Source organism: Coffea eugenioides, chromosome 5 (assembly GCF_003713205.1).
Source record: "Coffea eugenioides isolate CCC68of chromosome 5, Ceug_1.0, whole genome shotgun sequence".
NCBI classification, from domain to species: domain Eukaryota; kingdom Viridiplantae; phylum Streptophyta; class Magnoliopsida; order Gentianales; family Rubiaceae; genus Coffea; species Coffea eugenioides.
In genome coordinates this window covers 37,976,132-37,987,552 of record NC_040039.1, presented here as the reverse complement: position 1 = coordinate 37,987,552, position 11,421 = coordinate 37,976,132, and the positions used below count along the sequence as shown (strand labels likewise).

Sequence of the window (11,421 nt, the reverse complement as noted above, 5' to 3'; positions counted from 1 at the left end):
CTTCTATCAGCATAAAGAAATACTCAAAAAAAGCAAAAATAAAAGAATCCAACTATTTCTATTAATTGAAACTAAATAGCCACTAAAGCTGTATAAATCATTATATTCTTATCAACCACAATAACACTTAGATAAATGTCAATAATCCAAATTCAACAATACACCTCATATTATTCAATTCAAATTCACAAAATTTTTTATGAAAAGTTCAACTGGAAAGATATAAAGTAAAATGTTCCTGCAAAGTTGGATATGAGCACGATTCATATATTTTATTCTTCAAGAATTAATTCATTCTAACTATACAATTGCATTTCATTTGTCTAAGCAAGGGAAAATAATATTTAAAATGTTGATACAAATTTTTTTTATTTCATAAAATTTGTTGATTTCATCATAAACTTAACTTTGGGGCTTATTTTTAAGCAAGAAAAGGTACGTCTAGACTCTGGTTCGTAAATGAGCTTTCCAAAAGGGTAAAGAAAGGGATGAGTGTGGTGAAAATAATTAGAATGACAAAATCTAACTAATCAATTTATTTATTCTAATACCCCTTTAGAAATTGATTTTACGATTTAAGTCTTTATTTTCTAATAATTAAGAATTCTATTTACTAGGCTTACACTTGACATGTATGCATATATTTCTTGTTTAGCAATATTTTTTCTACAATATTTAAAAAAATAATATTATGATTTTATGGTAAAAATATTGTGAGTATACAACAACTTTGGTGAAAATAACCGAATTAGGAATTATTTATCAAAGGTAAATTCATAATTTACCAAAAAGATCGACATAAATTAAAAAAAGAAAACTCGAAATAAATTCAAAAATAATTGGTCAAAGAGTTCATATTTAGATGGTCTTTGGAATAATAATTGGTTAATGAAAATATGACATGTTTTATTATCAGGTAAACAATCAAATTTCACAAAAAATCTATATATAAGACGTCATATTTGGGTTAATATAATCACGTGCAAAGTACGCGAACTATTACTAGTTTATTAAATGGATTGTTGATTGAATTCTTGTTGTTAATCTCAAAATTAAATTAAAGTCCTATTTCATTGACATAAGCAATTATATATAACGTGCAAGATTAATGAAAATAATTTGGCAGTATGGTGTGATTGACCTGGTTGCGAAATTAGTTCTGCTAGATGTATTAAAAGATTATTAAGAGCGTAATTAATGCTGTATTATTCAAACATTTGGACTAATGATTAAGGGTCTTGCAATGGAGTCGTTTTCTATAATTTTTTTTTTAAAATAATCCAAGAAATGTCCATTGACTATTTGTCCTTTCTTTTCTATATACTAGCAATCTATGACCAGAGAAAGAGAAGAGCACTCGATTGTGAGGTTTTGCAGTTCTTATCTCTTTTCACATTTGAGAGTTGTCTCATCTCTAAATTGAGATCTCTGCTGGTTCTCTTATTAATCTTTGATTAGATGGCCTCCAGTACTATAGTATTACTTTACATTTATAAACTGAAATTATAAAAATGAAAACTTATAGATAACGTAGGTATTGACAAACTCCATCTAATAGGAGTGAAATCGGAGATTGTGGTGCTTACCAATTTTACTTAAAGCCATTGTAGACAGCTCTCAATGTGAAAAGCTGTTGTTTGATGGCAAGGCAATAAACATGGAAATCAATAGAGCCCAAAGCATTAAAACTTCTATTTGTTATAAAACACCATACCATAACTTCTATTTGTACCATTCAAGCAATTGGACTAGTGGATAACGCATGTGCAGTGGGTCTTTTTTTTTCTTTCAATCATACAAGAAGTATCCGATGACTATTTGTCATTTACTTTCTGGACACTAGCAATCAACGTGCAGAAAAGGGGAGAGCACTTGTTTTTGAGGTTTTGCAGATCTTTCTCCTCTTATTTGAGATCTCCTTTCATATTTGAGAACTGTTTCATCTCTTAAACTGAGATCGATACATTCTGGTTCCCTTGTTGATCTTCCTTTTATTAGATGGCCTCCACTAGTATCACTTGTATTACTTCCATCTTGGATGATCTGCAAGCGCTGGAGAACGATTATCCAGAATTTCCAAATTGGCCGCAGAAGTACCTGAGACGCATGAGACACATGCCAAGATATCTGAGAACATTTCTTCTGTGTGCGAGAAAATACAGCAACGGTGATGTGCAATTACTATTTGACAACAAAAAGAACCAGGCAAATAATCATCATGCAAGCCTAGAAGCTCTGGCAGTTCGCATTGGAGAAGCCATTCCCAAGTGGGCAAAGGAGATCCAATCTTCTGATCAGCCCTGGAAAGTGGTCCATGATTTAGAAAAAGACATGGAATCCTTCGAACAAGAAATTTGCGACTGGTACGTCTTTTTCTTGGGTTCCTCGTCACGGCAGTCCAGTAATTCGGTCGTTCGAAAAGATGACCTTATGGAATTCATGGATTCTCTTCTGGAGAATCTAGTGAATTATCTTCCAAGGAGTCGGCTGGCACATCAAGTTGGACTAATTAAAGCCCTTGAAGAGAAGCTGGCGTTCATGAAAAACTTCATCCGTTTTCTCACACTGCATGGCGTTGAAAACACAGAATTGGGACCTTTGTTGGTTCACACTGAAGCTGTGGCTATCAATGCAGCAGGCCTCTCTTATAAGTTCCAGTTTAAGAAGGGTTTCGGATCGCCCAAGGATATCAAGGAAAGCATTTCGGAACTGCCGCAGAAGATTATTCCTGTTGAACCGCAAGTCCTTGAGACTTGTATCCAGGCCCTGATTGCTTCAAAATTATCAAGACAATCATACGGAGATACAGATGAGCGCATATTGAGAGACTTCTACCATTCTCTCCTGTGTAATCTTTGGGAGAAACTAAAGCATGGTACTTGTCCTGTGATTTTGCGTCAACTACAAATGTTTTACGAGGGGCTCAATTCCTTGAGAACCATTTTGAAGGAGAAGCCAAAGGAGTTCGATGAGAAAGTAAGAGATCCTACTCGAGTCGTGAAATGTTATGGAGGAGATTTTATTTCCCCACTCTCTCTGAATGCAATCAAAGACGCCATACAAGCCAAGGATATGGATATCGTGTGTTCTGAGTTATTGGAAATAATTAAGCTCATCGATGCAGTAATCACAGAGAAGTGTCCAGAATCATCATCATTCACTTTTCCTACGACCAATGGACTGGGCTTTGTTGATTCCCTTCTAGAAAAGATGATGGATGTGACAAGTTCTGAGGCCGGCTCGATTGCTTTGATCGATCATCCAATTCAAAAAGTCCAGGAAGTACTTGTTTGTTTACGTTCTTTGCTGTGGAAAATTGTGGAGCTGCAAAATGAAGATGAGGAGGTCCAGGCAATTTGGAATCGTATTGTTGGGGTGGCATACAGGATAGAGCTTTTTATTGACTCCTTAATAACTGGAAATATCTTAGATTCTTCTTCAATGTCCATTCATTCCATTTTAGAAGAAATGAACATCATTAAAGCTGCGGCCTTGAAGATTTGTGATAGCGACAGACTTGGTGGAAAAGTTAAGGAAGTAACGAAGAGATTCAATCACATGCCACAAGAAGGAAGTAAGCCAATAGTCAATGATGTGGTGGTGGGATTCGAGGATGAGACGGCATCGATAATCAATGGACTCAGATATGGATCACGCCAAGTGAAAATTGTTTCCATTGTGGGTATGCCGGGATGCGGTAAGACAACTTTGGCTAGAAAAGTGTACAATGATTCTTCAGTGAATTCCCATTTTCAAGAGCGTGCTTGGTGTACTGTTTCTCAAATATATCAAAAGAGAAATCTGTTGCTTCAAATTTTGACTTGTATTGAGTCCAAGCTTCCTGAGGATGTTTTTAAGATGGGTGAAGAAGATCTGGCTCTTCAAGTCAAAAGACGTTTGCTGAAAAACAGATATCTCATTGTTTTGGACGATGTATGGGACATTGATGCATGGAACGGATTGGAAGCCTCATTCCCTGATGATGGAAATGGAAGTAGAGTTATCTTGACAAGTCGGCTCCGTGGTGTTGCTCCGCAAGCCAAACTCGACCATGAACCGTATTCTCTTCCTCAACTCACTCCTAATGAGACCTGGGATTTGCTAAAAGGGAAGTTATATCCTGGACAAGATTTGGCTCCTCCAGAACTATGTGAAATTCGACAGCAAGTTGTGGAAATGTGTCAAGGACTACCTCTTACGGTTGTCATTCTTGCCGGAATTCTCTCAAGGATGGACCGATATGGTTGGAAAGAAGCTGTGGAAGGTTTAAGTTCAAGGAATGTTTCTAGTACGGAACAATGTACCGCTACATTAGAGCTGAGTTACAAACATTTACCTGATAATCTGAAGGCATGTTTTCTTTATTTTGGAGCCTTTCCAGAAGACCATGAACACAATACCAGGAGGTTGATTTCTCTATGGGTTGCTGAAGGTTTTGTTCAAAAAACTCAGCTCAAGAGATCAGAGGATGTGGCAAATGATTACCTGATGGAACTTATTAGCAGAAGCTTAGTCATAGTTTCGAAACCAAGATCCATTGATGGGGTCAAAGCTTGTCGCATTCACGATTTGTTATATGAGTTTTGTGTGACAAAAGCCAAAGAAGAAAAGCTTTTGCAGCGGGTACGTAGGTATGATGACTTATCTGCTTTCACTTTGCCATGTTACCTACGTCGCTTATGCATTATTGATTCTAAGGTCGAGCACTTTGACAACTTGAGGTTATTTTCTCCTGCCATACGCAGTCTATTATTATTCAGTCACGATGAAGACAGTAATAGTTTTGACCTTCGATTCATTTTTCACATCATCAAACTTGTCAAAGTGTTAGATTTGAGCCAAATTGGACTCGACCCCTTTCCTAGAGAGGTAGAACTGCTTGTTCACTTGCGCTACTTGGCGATTCTAGGTCGAGGTAAAATCAGTCTCCCATCATCAGTATGCAATCTCCCGAATTTGGAAACTTTGATTTGGCGAAATTCTTCAACTCATCGTTCAGTTTCACTACCAGATACCGTATGGAACCTGAAGAAACTAAGGCATTTACAACTAATTGATGAGGTCGATAAGCATTATTGTTTTTTTTTCCCTAGAGACAATCTTGACAACTCGTCACAGTTGCGTGACTTAGATTTCTTGTCCTGTTTGTCTCTCGATCCTGAGGAAAACATCAGCAAGCTGTTGAGAAAGTTTCCAAATATCCGCAAGCTGAGATGCTCTGTCAATCTGAAGCCAGATGTTCAATATCATGTAGCAATGGATTGTCTAAGTCAGTTGGAATCACTCAGTCTGAGTTGCGTTATTTACGGCGGTGGCCGATATCAGTTAGATTTCCAATTTCCTTTGACTATTAAAAAATTGACCCTATCTTATTTTCGCTTGCCATGGAGCAAAATGGCAGCAATTGGAAATCTACCCAATCTTGAGGTACTCAAATTACTCAAACAAGCCTTTGAGGGGGAAATATGGGAAATGGAAGTGGAGAAGTTCCCTAAAGTTCGTTTCTTGAAATTAGCTTCCTTGAACATTGTGAAGTGGACAGCCTCCTCCGAGTATGAGTACGAGGACCAGTACTATTTTCCTCGTCTCCAGAAGCTAGTATTGGATCGCTGTGGAGCGTTGCAGGAGATCCCTTCTTGTTTGGGAAATAGCTATGCCCTTGAAATAATTGAGGTGTCAAAATGTCCCAGCTGTACCAGTTCATTGGAAGAAATTCAGGAAGAGCAAAGAAGCAATGGAAATACCGATCTGAAGATCCTTATCTCATAATGGACGATTGATCTTCTCAAGTAAGTTTGCTTTGGACAGCCAGTTTACTTTACATTTGTTTTTTAAGTACTTTACTTATGTACTGCTACGGGTTATGTTTATCTGTTTTGGCATCAAGATCAAGTTGTTCTTTTTCTTAATAGTTTTTCTTTTTCTTTTTCTTAATAGCATCAAGATCAGGCTGCAAGATTTTGGAGGACTTCCCTTCTTGTTTGGAAAATATATCAACTCTTGAAATAATTGAAGTATCTAAATGTCCCAACTCTACAAGTTCAGTGGAGCAAATTCAGGAAAAGCAAATTCAGGAAGAGCAAATACTGATCTGAAGATCTTTATTTCACGATGGATGACTGATCTTTCCAAGTGTGTTTGGTTTGGTTTGGTTGGGAAGCCACTTCAGTCTACTTTTCTTTATTAACCCTTTACTTCTGCACACATACTGGTTATGTCGTATCTGTTGAGCATCAATCAAGATCAAGTTGTTCTTGTTTTCTTTGCAAGTTTCTTGTTATTCCTGTGACCGAATCTTGAAGTGGGAAGTATACGTACCCCAAATACTCTGTGGAAAGCATGGTTCGCCGTCGCGGGTCGCGGTCGTGTCGCGGTCGCGGTTGTTCCACATCCGTCACGGCATATCGATTAAATATCGGGTGATACGCGAGTTAAAGTATATAAAACTTTTAAAAATTCTAAAAAAATTATTAAAAATAAAAAATAATATAAGCAATACAACTATCAAATTAAATTTGATAAAAACCTAAGTTAACATAGATACCATGTAAGTCTTTAAAAAAAATGACGTAGTTCTAATTAATAAACAAAAGATGTTGAAAAAAACCCAGTTCATTTGTTGTTAACTAATCCAATTTAATATTTGTTGGACTATTCTAATCTCTTGGTCCTTTGGTGTTAGGGGGGTTGAAATGTTGAATGAATGGAAACGTGAATGCATTCAAAAAACCAGAAGAAATGATGTTTTAGGTATCCCCCTTTGACCAAGAAATGTTTGTTCGGGTTAGAGAGAAAGTTGGAAAGGACGTGAGATAGAATCTGGTGGCCTTTGAGCTGTAATTTAGCTGTAATTTTTTCTTTTTCTTTTTTTTTGTTGGGTGTTTATCTCTCTCTCTCTCCTCACTCCATTCTATCCCCTCACATTCCCACGTACACAACCCACACTGCCTCCCATAATCCCTAGAAAACGTTTCCATTCCACCGCCTTCCCCACTTTATTTCTCTGTCTCTCTCTTCTCAAGCTCCACCACCATTACCAGTTTACCACCACCCACAAAAATCTCCAAAACCCCGAATCCCACAAAATTTTTACAGATTCATCTTTCCACCGCCTCCCCCCCTTTATTTCTCTCTGTCTCTCTCTTCTCAAGCTCCACCACCATTACCAGTTTACCACCACCTACAAAAATTTCCAAAACCCCGAATCCCACAAAATTTTTACAGATTCATCTTACTTCCAAATTTGCTCCAATTCTTCTTGTTGTACTCCCAATCTGAAGATTATGATCAATCCCAACGAAATTACGAGTCTTACAATCACAACCCTCAAGAAGCCTCAACTAATTATGATGGGTTGCACTAGCAGAAGTGATGGAATGAGGATGGCAACCGGTGGGAGAAAGAAGAAATCATGTGGGTGATTTTGTTGTCTGACTCGCGAGTTGACTCGGCCAAACTCGGTAAGTTTTACTGATTTCTTATTGATTTGAGTTGACTCGGTAAATATCGACCGAGTTAATCCGAGTCAACTCGGATTCCGGTGAAACGGCGATGCGGGTGTCGGTATCGTACCGGTGAGCCCCGTTCCGGTTATGACTCGGCCGAGTCAACTCGGACTCGGCCGATTTGGCGAACCATGGTGGAAAGTAATTTTTCAATAGTAGTACTCTGCTTGCACTACTGAGTTTGCAAATTTTCCAAGAACTTATTTGTCTTTGAATTACAATAATTGATACAACTTTTGATACAAGCACATACCAAAATTGATTGTTGTACAAAATGGAGGAGGAAACCCAAAGCTTTTTTTTTTTTTTTTTAAATCCTTCCATCCATCCCTACATTCTTTCTGTTCTCAATTACTAGACTCTAGATTCGAACATTTCATCCATCCCTACATTCTTTCTATTCCCAACTACTAAACTTTAGATTTAAACATTGAACCTGACATCAAAAAGAAGCCAAGTTAAGAGAGTAAATTGTGCTAACTTCACTTTTGAAAGATTATGAAACTTTTTGTAAAGTTGTTTATCAAACATTTTAAATTGTTCTAAAATTGATATCTCAATTTAACATAATAAATAGTGAAGCATTTCCTCCTAATTGTGGTATGCTGATGACAAAATTAAAGTAACCAAACTTGGAAAACTTACATAAGCAAAGTTTAGCTATGTCATAGGTTCATAATCGATGCTATCCAGCTTGTAATCAATCTAAGACTAGAAATTCAGCTACCAAAACATGGTACAATGTAATTATAATGGGACTAGTAAATTGAAGGAAACAAGGAAATCATCTAGCAAACGTACTAAATATGCAATAAAATCATTTGATGCTAATATCACTTAATCCAGGCTCCACATGTGCTCGAAAGTTGACTCTAGAGGGTGGTTGTGAAGCAAGTAGAACCTCCTTAATGTTGTCTACGATTCCTTTGTCATAGGGGTTTCCAGAGTTCACATACTTTTGGTGAAAATGCTCATAAGATGTCTGCACGAGGCATAATATAGAAATTGCATCATAATTTGTTTAAGCAGCTATTTAGACTGGCCTTCTATGTTTATATGCCAAAGCAGAAATTAATTTCCTCAAAGCTGTGCACTTTAAATAATTGTTGTACCGAAAATTCAGTACTGTTCTCAAAAGAATTGCCCGTTAATTAATATATTTGACACACATGAAATACAATCATGCAAGAAAAATATGCATTAATTCAAGTTTGAGATAAACCGCTATGATATAAGTACTATTGGCATAAATGAAAGTATAAAGGGCAAACCTGGTTTATAGCAATTATATAAACATGATAACAAGAAAAGCCAGCAAGAAAACACATGGCTACAAAACTGAATAATGTCAATGCCACTGTCTCCGGGTCATTTCTTAGCAATCCAATCACCCCATTTCCATCTCCGGGCAATTTGTGATGTAGAGATTTGCATGAGAAGATGAATATGAAGGCAAACAAGAGCAATCCTGTCAATAGAAATGTTACGTGAAGCCGATAATTCCTCTGCATTTTGAAAGGAAAAAATTAGAAAGTTATAGTCAGTAAACTAATTTTAATGCCAGAAGGACTTGCAGGGCTGTCACCGTACATACCAGTCCCACACAATGCCCGATCCAGGGGCAATGGTGATCGAATTGTTGGATGCAATTGTTACAAGTTGCACAATGACAAGTTCTTGGTGGACGATAAATGTTACAAATGTTACAATACTTCAACTTCACCTCTATCCCATTTATGACAACAACCCTTGATCTCCTTCTGCGTTTACCAGCATCAATTGTTCCTAATTCAACTGATGAACACTGATCATTTCTAGGAATTATACCAGGATCAATGGTACTGACAAATACCAAGTTCACAAGAACCTGCATTGAGGGCAATATATAGTTACATCAGCAGAAGGGCATTCGGTTACGTTCACAACTTTCTCATACAAGTGTGTGTTTGTGTGTGTGAAATTTAGTTTAGAACTAACAATTGTTGTCAAAATTGAAGATGTTACGATGATGGCCGGATTCCTTATATCACTTGCAACATGAACCGCAAATGTCCAACTTGATAGACTAATAGCAATGGCAGTTAAAATCAGCCTTTTTGGATCCGGACCACAAATCAGTCTCCCCTTGAAAAAGAATACCTACATTCAGAATAAAAAGACATCCAACATCAAATACTCCTTTTTTTTTTTTTTTTTTTTTTTGCGTAAGCATCAAATCCTCCATTTCTTCTTTGATTTAAACCAATAAACTAAAAGCTTTATCAGGATTCAGCAAAGTACAATGATAAGAAATAGCTTTGGAACGTAAAGCAAGAGCAAATGGAGGATTACATTGTTTCCAGGCCAAAAATGGTAAACTCTTGCTTGTTCAATTTCGTCGCCACCTCGACAAAATCGAAAAGATTTTTCTTGAACCACCCTTTTGAATCCAATTATTTTCTCCCAAAGAGAAGAAAGCAATTGCTTGCTTTTTGCTTGAAGACTAACTTCAGAATTCTTATCTACCCTCTTTCCTGATGACATAGTACTTTCTGTAGGTTGATCAATTTCTAATGAGGCAGAACTATCGATAGCTTGAGCGACTGAAGAATTTACGCTGCCGTCTTTCTCTTCACTCGCCATCCACTCCATTCTCTCTGATTTCTACCATCTAGACTCAAATTAAGAACTTCAATTTGTAGACGATAACCACCCCGGGTGAAACTTGTCACTTGTGACTGGAAAAGATATTTCAGAAAACTAGAAGCGGTTATTATTTTTGTGTTCATTAGGTCCAAGCCATCGGGTTAAAGTGTGCACGCACCACCCGGATGCAATATAAAGGAAAGTAAGCCTGTCAACTCACTGATCCATTTTGCACACCTGTCAAATTGGGCTCGGGGAGGAGCCCACTGAAATGGATGGGTCAGTGGATTACCAATGGATGCTAGATTGAACCAGTAGATCACTACAATAAAGGGTGTGTTTGGACAGGAGATTATTTGAAATAATTATTATAATATTTTTTGTGATAAATTATATGTGAGATAAAAATTTGTATTAAAAAATATGTTTGTAATGCAAGTAAATAATTTTTTGACAAATAGCTGCAATCGAAACATAGCTGTAGTTTTTTAATACAAAATATGTCATATGACATCACTAAATAATGTTATAGTAAATTTTTACTTAACTTAACGAGTTATAGAATGCTAATAATTGTGAGATTTATGACAAATAAAAATGTAATTAGTAATCTACCCATCCTTAGTTTTAGTATGAATCTTGTTAAGAAGTTATAAGTATACAAATGCCATTCAGAGTGACCTTCGTTTTGAGAATTAATTGTTGTAATATATCATTTTGTTAATATGTTTCTAATTCGTAAAACAGATTTTGAGCAACAAGTTTTAGTAAAAATTTCCAAATGAGTTTTTGTTAGGAAAGGCACGAGTGTCCACCAACATGACTGAAGTGTCCAGCAACACCAACGCCTGGAGAGTTCCCAGTAGGAAAGGCATGAGCAAAACTTTTCTCAGCAATGGAATACTGCAATTCGCTGATTGTTGCACCAGACTCAACCCAAGCACTATTTCCTTCAATATCAATGCTAATTGACCTAAGATTTCTCATATCAAAGTATGATGAATGGAACTTCAGACTTATAGTATTCCTCATTTGTACTCCATTTCGTTTGCAGCACATGACTGTTGCTTCAACGTGATATATAGTATTCTAGAGGAGTGATTATTGCCAAAGGTTTTGCTTTTGTGCTTGATACAGAGAACCTAAGATTTTGGATTGAAGATTCCACTATGGCTAAATAAGAAGAGTTGTTGGGGAGATAAAAGAACATTCAGAGCTGAGATGTTTGATGACATGAAGCTATCAGGAATGGAACTTGAGTATGATGATGGAATTAGTAAGGAAAACAAGG

At 36.7% G+C, this 11,421-nt stretch overlaps 2 protein-coding genes across 2 annotated transcripts; one reads left to right on the top strand and one right to left on the bottom strand.

Annotated features, from left to right (window-relative positions):
* Positions 1–1,998: 1,998 nt before the first annotated feature.
* LOC113771561 (putative late blight resistance protein homolog R1A-3) lies at positions 1,999–5,769 on the top strand. Its single transcript, XM_027316134.1, has one exon. The coding sequence runs from the start codon at positions 1,999–2,001 to the stop codon at positions 5,767–5,769; it is 3,771 nt and encodes a 1,256-aa protein (XP_027171935.1).
* A 2,553-nt stretch (positions 5,770–8,322) lies between these two features.
* On the bottom strand, positions 8,323–10,136 carry LOC113771560 (probable protein S-acyltransferase 1). Its single transcript, XM_027316133.1, has 5 exons — positions 9,837–10,136; positions 9,483–9,644; positions 9,100–9,372; positions 8,777–9,010; positions 8,323–8,487 (listed from the first exon to the last, which is right to left on the bottom strand). Exons 1-5 carry the CDS (start codon positions 10,134–10,136, stop codon positions 8,323–8,325), a joined length of 1,134 nt encoding a protein of 377 aa, XP_027171934.1.
* Positions 10,137–11,421: the final 1,285 nt, after the last annotated feature.